General features: G+C 39.6%; 1 protein-coding gene across 1 annotated transcript in view; it reads left to right on the plus strand.

Annotated features, from left to right (window-relative positions):
• STMN2 (stathmin 2) overlaps positions 1-17,334 on the plus strand; it is a 53,291-nt gene extending 35,957 nt beyond the window's left edge. Inside the window, exons 4-5 of the mRNA XM_060035186.1 lie at positions 7,511-7,702; positions 15,982-17,334. Coding sequence (XP_059891169.1) covers positions 7,511-7,702; positions 15,982-16,041 — 252 coding nt within the window. The 3' untranslated portion in view covers positions 16,042-17,334. The remainder of the gene's footprint in view (positions 1-7,510; positions 7,703-15,981) is intronic.
• Positions 17,335-17,655: the final 321 nt, after the last annotated feature.

The following is a 17,655-nucleotide window of genomic DNA, read 5'->3' on the forward strand; positions in this document are numbered from 1 at the left end:
GGACGCGCAGGCTCAGCGGCCATGTCTCACGGGCCCAGCCGCTCCGCGGCATGTGGGATCTTCCCGGACCAGGGCACGAACCTGTGTCCCCTGCATCGGCAGGCAGACTCTCAACCACTGTGCCACCAGGGAAGCCCTAGAGGTAGCATTTTTAAGGACTCTGAATTCAAATGAAAAAGAAGTTCATTGGGAAGATGAAACCATTTCACTCCTTGTGAATCACAGCCTCTGTTCAGAGAAATATCTACTTTAAAAAGCTGGGTGACTAGAAAAATAAATAGTGTTAGATAAATAGAGAAGACATGAAAGTGTGCTAGATGTAGAGAATTGTTCCAGAACTAAGGATACCCAGAGGTGAGAGTGCAGAAAGTGTGTTTTCAGGGCAGTGGGTAGACCAGTAGTTTGGGCTAGTGGCCTTGGGTAGGGAGTAGTGAGGTGAGATTGTGGAGGGCCTTCAATGCTAGGTTAGGTATTCAAACTCTATTTTATCTAAGAAATGAGGAGTCACTAAAGGCTTTCAGAAATACTCAGATGTCCAACCTAGCCGAGTGACCGGCAGCACTTATATTGCCCTGGTTCCATTTCCTTTCCTACAAGCTAAAAGTCTGTAAAGATTCCGCCTACCAAACATAATACATTTAAATAAGTATTAATCAATTCCTTTTGTCATGGTTATAATCAAAGCATCTATAACTGCCAATTAATATTTTTGATTATCATAAAATAAGCATTCTCTCACTAAATTAACATAATTCTAACTCAAAGTAAGGATTAAGATAGACACAGAGGTATTTCACAGAGGTGAAATATGGCTCCTGATAGGGCTTTTAAAACAAAAAGGTTATGAGACCCCTCCCCGTCCATTAGTACCCTTGAAAGACTTGCTTCTGGGACCTGAGTTTAGAGATCATGTCTGGGAAGCAGTGACCTACCTCGGCCGTGCTGCTGGAGCCTGCTGGATCTAGAGCTGGAGGGCTGTCACTGACTCATCTCCGTGTGGGCTCCAATTCACTTTGTGTTCGATGTTTTGGCAGTTTCCCCAATTCCTCACTCCATCTGTTGATACTATTGCAGCACTGACCATCTGATCACTACGTTAAATGCTCCTCCGTTAGGCTCCTTTGAACCAGAATTAATGCTCCATTGATCAGTTGTAGAAGATTATTATAAAAGGAATAAGTCCTTTTTCTGATTTTTTTCTTCCTTCTTTGATTATCTCCGAGAATCAGTATTCACCTCCATGAGACCACATTACCTCATGAGGTCAGATTTGAAGCTCATTATTTGAAATTAAAGTTTCCATACAGCAGCTTACCCATGTGGATGAAATGATATGAACTCTTCGGTTATCCATCCATCTATGCATCTATCCATTTATTCATTCAACAAACATTTATTTAGTGAGAGGCAGCAGAGCTAAGCCAACCATACATTCCAGCTGGCCCAGGACAACCCCAGCTTATTCCTACTGTTTGGTTATCATTATTATCTCAATCTCGTAAGTATCCCAGTTTGGACAATAAATTATGTGATATGGCAAGACAAGCACAGTGTTTAAGAACATCTTTAAAAGCATAGTGGTTAAGAACACATGGTTAAGAGAATGTCTGTGATCAAAGTCTGGTTTCGCCACTTAATAGCTGTGTGACCTTGGGCAAGTCCCTAATCTCACTATGTCTTATTTTATCCATCTGTAAAATGAGACTAACAATAGGACCTACATCCTGGAGTTATGGTGAGAATTAAAAGAGTTATTCCATATCACAAGCGCTGTGAAAGTGTCAGCTATTATCGTGTAAAAACACATCCAATTCCAACCTCACAGAGATGATGATCTAGCAAACTCATGATTTCATAAAGAAAGCTTCTCATTAACACAGATGCTGAAATGTTACTGTATAATACATTTCATAAATATTTTTAAACATTTTAAAATATTAGTTATCAAATTACAAAGGTGGTTTGATAGGTAACAGATATATAAATAGTTCATCCCAACTAAAAGTGGCTTGAAAAAATTAGTATTCTTAAAAAAAATGATGAAAACTTAAGGAATTGATTGATATTGATAAAATCTCATGCTAAAATCAATTAAATTAAAAAGAAAGTTATTCAAACCACTCCAGTAAACTATAATTGGCATACTGACAATACTGGCACCATCAACTCCAAAGTCATCGAACCTCCGAAAGAAATCTGTGTTGGTTATTTTTAATAACATGGCCTCGAAGTGGACCATTTGTCACCAAACATGATAGACTTACCTTTTCCATTGGTCGGCATCTCACATTGTAGATGGCAACTAAAGTTGAATCCAGTAAAAGAGGGGTGGTTTGTATAGCAATGATTATGAGCTAAAGTGCTGGATTATTCACAATTCAACATTCAGGAAGTGTTCTGCTCCTTAGAGAATGTGACATATGGTCCACAGACTCTTCCCGTGTGTGAAGAGCACCCCCGTGATTCTTTTCCTAGGAGTTAACCACAGTAAATGCACTACAGACTCTGGCAGAAGGACTCATGCTAAAGGTGTTTAGATTTCACTCATTTTAAATTTCTTATTATACTTCTGACTCTTCAACACATAGTGAATTTTAAACCCTTTTGTTTTACATAATTATACTCAATCATCATATTTAACAAGGCTTTATTTGTGACTTTAGCTGGGTTAATAATGTATTTTCATTGTTAACAGTAAAGCAAATAATTAGAGACACATCATCTAACCTACTACCGTAAAAGCACTTAGGTACTAGGAGATCTAGCGTCTGATAAATGGTTCTAGAAGGCAAGAAATATATCCAAATGATGAAAAGGGACAAGAAATAGAGAGGTATGGGGACCTCCCGGCAGTCTAGTGGTTAAGGCTTCACCTTCCAATGCAGGGTGAGGGTTCGACCCCTGGTCAGGGAGCTAAGATCCCACATGCCTCGCGGCCAAAAAACCAAAACGTAAAACAGAAGCAATATTGTAACAAATTCAATAAAGACTTTAAAAATGGTCCATATCAAAAAAAAATACTTTAAAAGAAAATAGAGGTAGAAACGTGTATACTTCAGGACACATAGAAATAAAAACTAGCACTATCTAAAATATAGTCTTAAATCTCCTCTGTGTACACAAAGTAAAATGAGTTTTATTATACCACTTAACTCAAATTTATCTTCCATTTCATTATACAGTAATTAAATGCTTATACTCAGTAATATAAGAAATGGTAATGAACCTCTTTGGAAAATTATATAGTTAAAGTGTTCCTAAATGTACAATAATTCTTCTCACCATCTCATTATTTTTCCCTTCACGTATGTCTCTTGTAATTATTTCAGTGATACTGAGTTCAGTGTGAGGAAATTTATGCCCAGAATAGGTGTTCACCATCCTTGTGGCTCCGCTATTACAATAGCAAGATGGAGATGTTCTTCATCTTCCAGAACATCATGCTGGATGTCTTAGCTCTATAAATACTTTGCCTTGACATTCGCATTATACCTGAATCATGCCCTCATTTTCTATTTCCGCATTTCAGTGACCTTCCACATTAGGTACATGCTATTCAGAAATGCTCCTCTGTGGTCAGATCCTTTTCCCTTAAACAATTTAGTTTTAACAACGTTTAGCAAATCCCACCTCTCCAGCCTCCCTATAAGTCAATCAAGATTCCTTTCTGCTAATCTGCCCAAACAAGGAATAAAGTAAGAATACCTATTCGACCACGTAGCAAAAACTTTACTCCGACCGAAATGAAGGAAAATGCTTCTACTTTTATATATCACATCCTCACACTCATTTTCTGTTTTAAGGCAGTTTTCTGGACAAAATACTTATTTGCTTATTGATAGAAATATTAGAATCAGGACCAGTGAGGCTGTGACTGGGGGGATTAAAGCTGTATTCATAGAATCAATTTCTCCCCAGGAACAAAGTTAGAGGTTATAGGTGGTGATATCTGGAGGCCAGGCTATGTAAGAAGGAAGAAGAATTATGACTCTCTGAAGCAGTGGAGTTCCAGAGACCCTAGGAACTGAGGTCAAAGCCCTCAAGGCTGTTAGCTCCATGGAAGAATTTAAGAGTTGAGTACGTACGAGGAAGAATCAAAACAGGGAGGCAGACGTATTTTCTTGGTGAGGAATTCTTTCCATAATCAACTTCTCATCCTGTATTTTTTTTGCATGGACTTGAGCTTTAAATATTTGAAACATATATAATTATTAGATCCTACTAATGCATGAGTTGAGGCAATGGTGGTTATAACAACCCCTACCAGTGCGTAAGGAAAGGCTCCATGGAGTGGCCCTGAAGGGTGGCCTGGCCCAGTTAGGCAGGTCTTCATCACTGAGCAGCAGCCTCACGTGAGAACGTTCTGTACTGCCTTCTGTTTCTGTTTCACCCCATTAATTGTGCTAAAGGAATGCACTTGACACCTAGGCTGGGTAATCTCATTTAGCCCCAGTGGCTGCAAAAGTACTAACGCCATTCACTGAGGCATTTCGAACTGAGCCAAATGCCACACTCCACAAATGCAATAGGCCTCCCTCCTTTCGTGATTATGGGCCCCCGAGGGAGTCTGTGTTCACACAGACCAAATGTGTCCCACCAAGGCAAGAGATCTGAAAAGGAATGTATTGCTCTATTACCCTTACAATGCCAAGGCCTTCCCTTCTCAATCCTGTTCCCCTGCTGTCTCCCGACTGGTTTCGGTTCTTCCACAAAAGAAAATTAAGAGCACAAATATAAACATCAAGTTACAACACGATTTCACAAAGTGCCAAAGTTAATTTGAGCATCTGAAAATTAAAAACGACGCAGTTGCTTCTGGACAACTATCCACGGTAACTCTGCGAGAAAGGGCCACAGAAAAATCCAGGTAGATCCTATCCAGGGCAGTGCTGGAAGCACTGATCTGTGGGAGAAAGAGGCGGGGAAAGGAACTTACTAACATACCGAGCAGAAAGTTCACGTATCTACTGGCTTCAGCAGCCTTGGCTGATGGACCATGTCTTACGAGGAATACAATCTAAAAGCACTGCTGTAGAGGATTTTGAAAAATTTTGTTTTGCTTTATTTTGATTGATTTGGTGTTCTTTGGTTTCCTGAAGCTGCCCCACCGTTTTCTGCCCATGACAAGAGACACCTAAGGTCCCAATCTTATCCATAATTCTTGGACACATTGCACCCTTGTTTTGTGATAACCCAGACTTCTCTCCCTCAAAAAGTTTTCTGGACTTAGGTTACGTAAATTGAATTGAACTTTCTGAAATGAAAGATCAAAGTCATTTCCTCTTACTTCTTTGTGGTGCTTCCTTAACCGTGAAAATTCTTAGCAGTACAGCCCCATTCAGTGTACGTGTGCTGGTGGAGAGGACGGAGTTAAGTAAGGGCTGACTGTCACCAACCGCGAGGACACATGAATCTACTCACCGTCCATAACTAAAGGAATGTGGACAGATATCCTGCACACGTGAGATAACCAAGATTCTGCATCTGAGCTTAGGTGTAGCAGGAGGTTCAATTGCCGTCCTCCCCTGTCACAAGTGTTTTGAGTTTTCCTTTCAATAATAATGGCTGCCGTTTGCTCAGTACTAACTTCCTCCATATTAGACACCGTGCTGAATCCCTAGCAAACATTATTTCATTTGATGCTGACAAATAGTCCTACGAGATAGCTACTATCTTCATGCATATGCCAAAAAAATAATTTCGTGAAGACTTTTCTCAGAGAGAAACTTTAAACACACACACACCTTTTGTCAGTCTCTCTTTCCCTGTGTCACAATTCAGTAGTCCCGGTAGCAGTAGATAAGCAAAATCCATGTAGGATGTTTTACCAATAGCCCCACCTAGAGGCAGGAGGATGAATAAACTAGAAAATATTTTTTCATGTTTTTTCCAGAAAGGCTCCATTTGATCTTGAACTTACTTTGTGTTAACATTTTATCATTTTTCATAGTAGATTTTTTTGCAAGCTATAACAAAGCAAGAATGAAATGGGTCCACTAAAGATGTCAGTGAAACGATTACGGGGTTAAAACAAGAAGTGGGGCTGGTTCCCAGAACTGTCTGTTTAATCTCCAGTGACTCACTAGACATATTCCTGATAAACTTCAGAATAACCACATCAACAAAGACTCTTAAGGCTGTCTGATTTTACCATTCCTGTAGAATTTTATCTAAAGAAAAGTTTCTTTCCCTGTCAGACTTCGTATTGTTTATACATCACAATCTCTCCAGTAAGGGCCCACGACCACTGCCATCAACTGAAATATCTTCCTATTAATGTTTTTAATGGTAACCAATATTTAGCCCATGAAATGTTTGTTTGATCTACCATTGTTTAGATATTCACATTTACAATGAATCCTCTGAAGCCTCACCTCAGAGGACCAGCTGATCCCAAGGAATTACCCAGGAACTATGGATGTGTAATAATTTAGTCTTAAACCTGGATAGTTCAGTATTGGGTAAGACTGCTCTTAGCTGCATAATTGGAGGAGAAGGTGAATGTGGAAAGATGTTAATATATCCAGGGTCATTGACCCAGTTAGCACTTAAACACAGACCTGATGCCAAAGCGCATGCCAGTGCATTTTTCAAAAAGTAGGCTGTGAACTGCCTGCATTACAATCACTAGGGCTGCTTATCAAAAATATAGCTTCCTGGGTCTTACCAAAGAACTGCAGAGTCAGAGTCTCGCGGGTGGATACCAGGCCTCGGCATAATTATCAAGCACCCCTCTGACTGTTAACATAAAGAACCGTATAGCCTCCTGATGCTGCAGGAGAATTACGGTGTGCAAAAATGTGTGGGACGTGCAGGAGTGGGATACACAGGTTTCTGATGTTTCTGCTGTAATCACTGAGCAAATACAGGGTTTCACAGGTGACCTGGGTGGCCTTGGCATATTCAAGATGGGGCCGGAAAAGGACTTTCTGTTGTCTGTGGCCATATGGAGATGGAGTTTGCACTGTTCCCAAAGTCTCCTAAGAGAATTTGGTGCATGGAAAAAAAAAAAGAGCAGAGGTGGGCATGGAATAAAATGAGAAAGTGGATTTAACAACTGGGGGAAAGTTGAAAGGCTCATTGCAGGGCCCAGCCTACAACTGATCAAAAACAATGAGGCAGGAAAAAGATGGGAACGTGCCCCAATACTCACCTATTTTCCTCAGGCTTCCATGGATGTTGCCATCAGGTGATTAATTACAGCATTCCCTGTTGCATAAATGCTTAGCAGCAACTTATGAAAACAAAAACTCTACCAGGAGGGTAAAATGCTTCTTCTAGAACAATCTGTCCGAAAAACTCACAGCTGAAAATTCAGCTCACTACATTTCCCCACTCAGCACATTCTATAGAGAATTCTAAGGCATGCAGATGAGCAGGGAATTGACAACAGTGCTCAAGGCTAGAAGTACTATTCATTTGAAAAGAATGCTGTCTTGAATCAGTGGACCATTATTCCACCAGGTTTGTGTCTGGGTGATTCTAAGATGGATATGTTTTTCTTCCCCAGTCTCAGGAGGCTCAGGTGCTGAAACAATTGGCAGAGAAGCGGGAACACGAGCGAGAGGTCCTCCAGAAGGCTTTGGAGGAGAACAACAACTTCAGCAAAATGGCAGAGGAGAAGCTGATCCTGAAGATGGAACAAATTAAGGAAAACCGTGAGGCTAATCTAGCTGCTATTATTGAACGTCTGCAGGAAAAGGTAATCATAACAGAGTCCTGAGCAGATGCACACATTTGTATGCAACACGGCCAGATGAACTCTCAAATGCCCAGGCACCAGAGACTTAATCAATCTCTGCTGCGGGTGCATAAGGCACCTAACCCCATGGGCAGGGTTTCCCGGGGTAGCATGGCCTTAGTGGGCACTGCAACATGGTTGAAGAATGAGAGTAGGACTTAAAGCTGGAATTCTGTCAGATTTTTCCAATGGTGAATAGTTTGAGGGAGGCTGATTCCTGCTTTTCAAATGTATAACAGACTTCGGTACAAATCTTAGGAACCCATCTACTGGAAAAATATTAAATTGGAAATATTAAATATTTCATACAATCAGTAATAAAAGACAATATATAGTAAAATAATAAATTTAATATTTAGTCTAATAATTAATATATAATAAATATGTAAAGGTTTTGTCAAAATATATTTGGACATATTTCTATACATTTGGAAAAACATTTGTCAGAAAAGGACAGAATATTTATGAACAGCGGAAAACCCATTCTCTCCATGTAGGAAAATCTACACTAAAAGCTAGTAGGGGAACTTCATTTACTCAGTTTTCTGGTGCCTTCAATTTCCTGGTGCCTTTCTTCTCACCAACCTGAACATATAACTATTCCCATCAGTCAGGATGAACAGCCCCGGAAATCCTCTAGAAATTGTTCTCTCAGAACCACTGTATCTTTTACTCAGGATAATTGTGAATCAACCTTCATCTCTCATCCTAGGCCCTAAAAAAATAAAAGCAAATGGCATTGCTAGGAATGGGGCATGCTGATTTTATTCCAGGATTGGCAATTAGACCTTTAATATCCAGTGCAAGATTTATATCAATCCAAGTGGTGGGGTGAATTGGGAGATTGGGATTCACATATGTACACTGATATGTATAAAATAGATAACTAATAAGAACCTGCTTATAAATAAAATAAAATTTAAAAAAAATAAAATTAAATTAAAAAAAGACATATCAATCCAAGGCTATCCAGGAGCATTACTGTTTTTTAAAATTACACATAGTCAAACACACAGCAGATCCTTCTTGATTTCAGTTGTAAAATAGTTCATAAAATTTGCATATTTAACTATTATTTCCAGAAGTGCTGGATTTTAATGGGCAATTTATTTCTCTCTGTGTATTTTTCTTCACCCACCCCTCTGGCCAGCTCCTTTTTTTCTCTTCTCACTCTCACACAGAATTGGTCTCCTCCCTCCATGCATACATACTTGCATACACACTTGCATGTCTACATACATGCGTACATATGTACATACATGCATACATACGTACATACATGCATACATACAGTTTGTCCTGGAAATAATCAACCTGTGGAATGCTTAATATTCCTGGCATCAAGCTGCAGAATCTCCAGGGGTGGGACCCAGGCATCCATATTTTTTTTTTAACTCTCCAGATGATTCCAGTATGCAGTCAGGTTTGAGAACTAGCGGTTTGTAGCTTTTTCTGATGTAAATCTCAGCTGACAGCATTTTATCCTGTGCTGAGTGATGCAGCCCACATCATTTTTAGGGCCACATTTTCCCTGGTATTCCATAGCTAAAGAGACACTTTTCAAATCTAATAGAATCTTTGACCAGTGACAGCCAAGATCTGTTATCTTCTCAGTAAAGTGGAGATACTCCTTAGAGCATACTAACTTTACTTCCATTTGATGTATTTTAAGAACATTGTAGATTTTTTATTGACATATGGTATATGTGTTTGTATGTACTAAAACTACTATGCTTCTTCCTAAAATAAGACAAAGTTAGTTTTTTATTGTGACTTTTTCTGAATGAAATTACTGCAATGAAGTTAGAAATTAAAAAGAGGATCCATAATAATAATTACGCTGAAAGTGCATGAAACTGCCGATATAACATAAACTTTTCTGGAATCTCCCACGTCAAAAGGTGATTATTACTGAAATGACATCTATTAGTGAGATAGTCATCAGGCGACCACACTAAGTGCCCACCATTTTGACAGCCCTCACTGGCCCTACCGATTAGCCAAGAGATGTGATACAATTCCACGTGAGCTTTTGCAGCAATCTGCCTACCACCCAGCCCTCAGTCCCCCTCCTGCTCAATTATCGAATTGAGCATTTGAGCAGAACGTGTCCCTCGATGGTGGCTACGATAGTATCCTCAGTGTCATTCACTGATGAATTCCCACAGACCTGTCAGAGTCCCAGCCATGTTAGCACAAAGCCTTTAGATAAGACTGAAAGCCTAAAGCAAAATCAATCCCAGTTGCACTTTAGAACTTACTGAAGAGCTCTTTAAAATGAGAGCTTCTGATGTAGCTGTCTGGGGCGGAACCCAGAGATCAGCATTTTAAAGCTTACCCATAAGCACTCATATTTAGCCAGGGTTGAAAAGCACTGAGCTAAAGCCTTCTTAAATATGTTCTGTTATGTTGTCATAAATGATATTTAAATCTTTTTGATTTTTTGTTCCGTAAACATGTTCTTTCTTCCTTCAACAATAATGTTACACTCTTTTCTTTAACATATATTACTATTCATTTCTTGAATAAATGAGCACCTATAAAAATATAAAAACACTAACATGTGAGTAGTATGTGGGCAGGTACTGTGTCTATATTGTTCACCACTGAACACACAGTGCCTAGAATGTGGAAGAACTCAACAAATATTTTTGAATACATACATACATACATACATACGTACATACATAATTCAGCTCATGATCTCTCTTTTCTCTCTATTCTATTCCCAGGATTCCTCATGCCTCTCACAATTTCTACTATCTCCTATATGAGAACATATCCTATGATTATTAGTTTATTAATCATTCGGTTAATAATTATTAATGATAATAAATGTAGTTGTGATGATGATGATACATTTACTGAACACATGACACATATTAGCTTTGTGCTCAGTACAATTTTGAATGTTACACTGTTTTTAAATTTCCGTTTCTGTTCCCTTAGCACTTCATCTCAACACTCCAACTTATCATATAGAAAAGAATCAAATGAAGAGGGTGTGAGCAAAAAGATGCCTGTGCCACAAAGACCTGCACTAGTCTGACCTGTTTCAGTCACTCAAATTGAGTGACATGAATAGTCATGCTCAGGGCTCAAAATTGTAGTCTATGACTACACTGCGGATTATGACTGACCCTGCAGTAAAATTAAAAATGTTCTTATTCTTGGAGTTTCTATTTCTAAAAAATAGAAAGAGACAGACAGAGAGAGAGGCAACACCTATTCTCGCCATACAGAAAGGATAAGAGACACGTTCACCTTCCCCACGTGTGCTTCTTCCCCTAACCCACTAGACAGTATCCCACAGAAAATCCACCACCTGACCCATTTGGAACCCTGGGTCGTAGCAGCTCTCTTGTCAAACCCAACCAGGAACTGCAGTGAATAGCTAGTTTTGAAAAATCAGTTAAAGCATGTATAATCATTTTGACCATAGATACATTCATTAAACATATAACTTTAACATCAAACATTTAAATGTACTTCTAATTACACCCTTTGAATGTGGACCAGGACCTGTCTGAGAAATGGATCAGTAAATTGGAGTTCCATGTCCTTCTTTTTCCTTGTGTTAGCCACACCTATATCACATTAGCTATGATCTACAGTTTCCTTTTTTTTTAATTGCATGAGGGCTAAAGACATAGGCAAAATAATCTGGATATAGAAAGGATAAAAAATGTTTTTTCTTCAGGGAGTAACATTCTGTGATTCTTTTTCTAAGAGATGATTTTGATGATATATAACTCTTTAGATAGAGATTTCAACCATTATCAATTCCCGTCTGTTGTAACCTTTCATGCTTCTCATCTGACTTTTTTTCTTTATCATTCTGATTCACGAATGCTATTTGTGTAACTATTTCCTATGGAATATGTCTGATAAATGAAAAATGAAAGGGAAAAGAGGATTAAACTAGCTTTCACTGATTTCTCACTGTAGGCCAGGCATTTGACACATGCTATGGAATTTAATCCAAGCTACAGCCCTAGAAGGAAATACTGTTATCATCCCCATTTTGCATCTAAGGAACCTGGTCCTTAGAGAGGTTAAGCCATTTGGCCAAGATCACAAAGCTAAGCAGATCGCAGAGTCTCGGTTTGAACCCATGTCTTTTTGACGCCAAACTTTTATTCTAAGCTAAAGCTGTAACTCTGGCCATCCTAAAACACCGCACAGTAAGCAGACTTGGCAGCGGCATTGGATGTTGATATGCTCCCATGACCAACGTCATCTTCATGTATGAAAATGTGCTTTGCTGCACTCCTGACTCACTCCTGGCCCCTCTTTTGCATTGCAAGCTCATAGCTATTAGTAAAAAGAAGGATTCTGATGATGTTGAATCTCATCTTGCATTTAAATACTCATATAATAGGATTTCATGGATTGGAATTGATACCCTAAGTCATCTAGTTCAAGTCTTTTGTTTAGATTTGATACCTAGTGAGGTGAAGGGGATATTAAAAGGTAAAGTAAAAGAAAGACCTCATATTTCTTCGCTTCCAGTGCAGAAATCTCTCTAATCACATTTTCTCCAAGAATCAGAATTTTTTCCTAAAACCATCTCTTACACATTTTTGCATATCAAAAGAATAGTTGCATACAAGCGCTTAAGCACTATTATATTGATGGGAGCAAGGGGGTAAGTTGTAGAGAACATTGTAAATTTAGATCTGCTTCGCTCTGTCTAACCCAGCGTGTCTGACAGTGCCTGGCAAATAGTACAAGCTCAATAATGAAATGAATATTATCAAAGAATAGACTTGACCTCTTGATGCACTTTCTCAGAGCATCACAACTTCCTCAGTAACCTCTTACTCAAGGTCTGACAATTGCCAACATTTTGCTGATTAAAAAAAAAACAGACTATGTTGAAAATTACATGCCCCCTGCCTATCTGCCTTTGATTCTCCCACATTTTTATACGAAATCACATTACAATTTTGAGTATATATTTGATGATTTGAATGTAAGGTTTTCAAATAATAGATTTATTAGAATGCCTGAAAATAAACAATATTTTTCCCAGAAGCTCAGGATTTATTTAAATTTCCTTTTTTTTTTCATGTTATCTCAAGCTCACAGATTATATTTCTTCTTTCCTATGGCAAAATCCATTTCTTTGCAACTAATTTTGAGCTGAATAAGAAGTGTGCCCCAAAGTAGCCTAATAATACTGATTATAATCTTTCCTGTTATATTACACATTTGAGTTTATATGAATCTTTAGACTTGAGGCTGATTTTTTTTCCTAACATAGTGATGGTCTGGGCTTTCTCTCAATTTTTGTCAGAGCTCAGGTCTTACTAATTAGTTTCTGCATGAGAAAAAGATTTTATGGCATCTTTTTCCTCACCATAGCAGAACAAAAAGAAAGAAGAGTCAGCTGCATTCATGCTAGTTCCCCTGTGACATTTCCAGACAGGACATGATTTCTCTATACATGTTTTTTCCCTCTTCTCTTCATGGCTTTTGAATACAGACAAAAAGCTCATTTAAACCAATTAAATAAAATTGCTTTTAAACTCTTTCTCTAGAATCAACTTCCTGTTTACTCTAACTCTGTATCTTTGAAGGAAACGTAGAGCTGTACATGCCTTTCTCTCCCAGAACCTACATTTGAAAAGACACATTTTTCCATACAACTATAAAATTTTCTCCTCACGTTCACATTGAGGCTACATAGCAGTGGTTGAATGGGGGCTGTATAGCCAGGCTCCCTGGGTTGGAGTCTCAGCTCTGCTGCTTCTTAATTTTGTGATCTTGGGCAAGTGACTTAGCCTTTCTGTGCCTCAGTTTCTTCATCTGTAAAATGGGCACCAGAGTAGAGCCTCCATCACAGGATTGTTTCGAGGATCAAGGGAATGAATACAGGTAAAATCTGTACCTATGCAGAACTGGTACCTATTAAGTGCCTAATAAATGCTTAGTATTATAAGGAACCTATAAGCAGAGACTACTTGAGATTAATAGAGCTTCATGATAAGATTTACTTTATAGCTGGTCAAGATCATTGCCTCTGAACTAAAGGAATCTATAGAGCAGCAGTCCCCAACATTTTGTCACCAGGGACTGGTTTCGTGGAAGACAATTTTTCCACAGACCCAGGGCGGGGGCTGGAGAATGGTTTGGGGATGATTCGAGTGCATTACATTTATTGTGCACTTTATTTCTATTATTATTACCTTGTAATATATAATGAAATCATTATACAACTCACCATAATGCAGAATCAGTGGGAGCCCTGAACTTGTTTTCCTACAACTAGATGGTTCCATCTGGGGGTGATGGGAGACAGAGACACCCGAAGTGTGTTGCTTATGTCCAGTCTACTCTGTAAGATGCAGCTTAACTGTCACTTGCCACTCACTCATAGGGTTTTGATATGAGTCTGCAAGCAGTTGATTTATTATGGTCTCTGCAGTCAAACCTCTCTGCTAACGATAATCTGTATTTGCAGTAGCTGCCGAGCGCTAGCATCACTGCCTCAGCTCCACCTCAGATCATCAGGCGTTAGATTCTCATACGGAGCGCACAACCTAGATCCCTCGCATGCGCAGTTCACAGTAGGTTTCGCGCTCCTATGAGAATCTAATGCCGCCGCTGATACGACAGAAGGCAGAGCTCAGGCGGTAACTCAAGCCATGGGGAGCGGCTGTAAATACAGATGAAGCTTCGCTCGCTCTCTCACTGCTCGCTTCCTGCTGTGCAGCCCGGTTCCTAACAGGCCACGGACCAGTACCTGTCTGTGGCCTGGGGGTTGGGGACCCCTGCTATAGAGCCACAAGAAATTTCTGGAGCTTCAGGGGAGTAAAATAGCAATATAAATAATATTCTAAATAGAAAAATAAATAATACTAATAACAATTAATATTTTAAAAATTCAGTTTCAATTGAACACCCACGTATTTATCACCTATGATAGGCAAGACCCTGTGCTTATAGTCATCCAAGGCAGAACTGTGCACTAAAAATAGAATTCCACCTTTCTTATCAGCTCCCTTCTCAGAGAGTTTAGTTCCCAAATCAAGTTTAGTGCCCCAGATCCTCACGTAAATAAACATCTATTGATCATGCACTATGTGCAAGAGAACCTGCTGGGCCCTGCAAGTGCAACAAAAGTGAGAAAATGCAGCCCTGGCCCTCAGCGAGCTTCTAAGTAAGCATCTGCCTAAGAGAGCTGATGAGATAAGAACAGAAATGACCAAAGCACAAGTTAGAATAAAACGGCTGCCACATAAAAAGGGAAGATTAATGCAGGTTTTCAAATGGAAAGTGAGATCGTTTTCAGTCTCATGAAAGTCTTCACGGAGAAAGAGACAACCGCTACAGGGATTAAAGAGTCTGTTTACTATCCTGGTGGTTGGAACTGGAAGACTTGGAATCTCCAGCATTGAAAAGTGCATGAAAAGATAATTCCGGGGCTTCCCTGGTGGCGCAGTGGTTAAGAGTCCGCCTGCCGATGCAGGGGACGCGGGTTCGTGCCTCGGTCCGGGAAGATCCCACATGCCGCGGAGCGGCTGTGCCCGTGAGCCATGGCCGCTGAGCCTGTGCGTCCGGAGCCTGTGCTCCGCAACGGGAGAGGCCACAACAGTGAGAGGCCCGCGTACCGCAAAAAAAAAAAAAAAAAAAAGACAATTCCGTTAAACCGAGAAATCAAGCAGGCGTAGGAGAAGGGTGGAGGCTAAGACTGGAGAGGTCATTTGGACTCAAGTTTTGAAAGCCCTGACTAAGGGGTTAAGAATTTAGGAAGTATACAACAAGTCTTTTTCCTGCATCTCATCCTCCCAAAATGTCCACTGGCAACTATAAAGCCCTTAAAATGTTAGGGAAAAGGAAAAACACCGTTCAAAATTATAGAGAAGACAGGATGATATTGTATTGCTATTCTCTGGATTTATACAGTAGTCCTAATAGTCGAAATTCTCTTAATCAAAAAATTTTTAAAAATTTTTAAATTCTCTTAATCATATGATCTTTTGTTCATCGTTTTAATCAAATACAGTGATACAAGTTTTTTAGACACTATTAGTCTTCTATGATCTTCCGTAATGTGACCCTCATTGGGTTCCACGTTTTCCTTTCTTTGAAATGAGAACATTTCCTAAAGGTAGACGCTAAAGGGGGTTACTTCCAGTCAAGCGCATAGTAGCCAAATTAGTGGGCGGGGCCTCCTAATTCTCTGTGGACCAGGCGAGGCTCCTGATGTCTCGTCTCCCTTCGGTGTTTTTCAGGAGAGGCATGCTGCGGAGGTGCGCAGGAACAAGGAACTCCAGGTCGAACTGTCTGGCTGAAGCGACGGAGGGTATGGCACGCCCCACCATTAGTAAATCCCCCTGCCTATATTATAATGGATCATGCGATATCAGTATGGGAAATGTATGACATGGTTTAAAAAGAACTCATTATAAAAAACAAAAAACAGAATCAAAAATAAAAAAAAAATCAATGCGGTCTCTTTGCAGAATGTTTTGCTTGATGTTTAAAAAATACCTTGGATCTTATTTTGTAAATACTTACATTTTTGTTAAAAAATACAAGTATTGCATTATGCAAGTTATTTCATAATCTTACATGTCCTGTAACAGGCTTTTGATGTTGTGTCTTTCCACTCAAATGAATTTGCTAGGTCTGTTCTTTTTGAAGCTCCCCATGTCTGACTCCATTCCTTGCCCTTTTCATTCCAACAGAAAAATGAGGTCAATAGACAGTCTTTGGTGCTAGAAACCCACCATTGCCTACTGACCTAGACAGCTTGGTAATCTCTGAACTTGACTGAGACCATACCTAGATCACAGGTATTACAACTCCACACAAATCACCACATTTGTCCGCTCATAATCTACTGACTGCCTAAGAACTACAAAACCAGGCTAAGAAAAACCACTACTCGTAGCATTTACTTCTGCTTCTACTGGATTATGTGCTACAAATGTGCTTTGACTTTAGAAAGGGATGGACGAAAAAGACAGATCTGAGATCAATCTGGGTAGAAGCAAAAAGCTGAACCTTTTAAAGTGCTGAACACAGATCCTAACCCAGATGGTTCAAGCAGCCGTGAAATCGCTTTTCATGAAGTGGGCTTATTCTCTAGTTTAAGTTCTTTTGATGGAATGAATTAATGTGTCAGGTGGCTTATTTGTGGATGCCATGATTGATGATGTTCATTTTAAGCTCTTACCTATAGTACAAGTACATGATGCTACTGAATATTTTTCCACTTGGAAACTGTGAGCTGATTGTTGCATTCAAACACACACGCAAACAAAATCAAAAACACTGCGGACTTTCACTTAAGCTGGTCTTTCTTCCCCAGTGTGAGGCAATCCTGCCTATTTAAAAAAATATTTATATATATTACTCCATCTATGAGGGCTGACGCAGTCAAGGGGGCTAAGCAGGGCGTTTGTGCCAACTGAGAGAATCAACAGATACCCACCATAAGTACCTATCGCAGTTTTGAAGTCGTTTCTCCCCCAACTCCCAACTCCCGAAGGTTGCTGCCTGCATATTTACTCTTCATTAGTGCTATTTTCCTGTATGTCATTGTGAGCAAGCTGTGATTAATAAAGAATTGGAGTTCTGTGAACTAATACAGGTTTGGTCTGTTCTCTTGCCCCTCCCTGTGTCAGACCCTGGAGTTCAGATTTTAAAAGGGTGGCAGTTGCCTTAGGCAATCTCAGAAGCAAAGACAGTAATTAGAGTTTGAAGGAAACCAGGGCCCTGCTGATTCACTTCCCTTCTGGAGCAGCAGGAAGCATCACTTTTCTCTCTCCCTCTGACAGTCCAACACAGCAGGAGAGGGCTTCAATCTGTTCCCCTTAAAAAGCATTCAAAATTGAAGGAGGTACCACAGGTTTAGACTGATGATTCTGCAGGAGAGAGCCCTTCTCAAAGAGCTTGGAAGC

Source organism: Delphinus delphis, chromosome 17 (assembly GCF_949987515.2).
Source record: "Delphinus delphis chromosome 17, mDelDel1.2, whole genome shotgun sequence".
Lineage (NCBI taxonomy): Eukaryota > Metazoa > Chordata > Mammalia > Artiodactyla > Delphinidae > Delphinus > Delphinus delphis.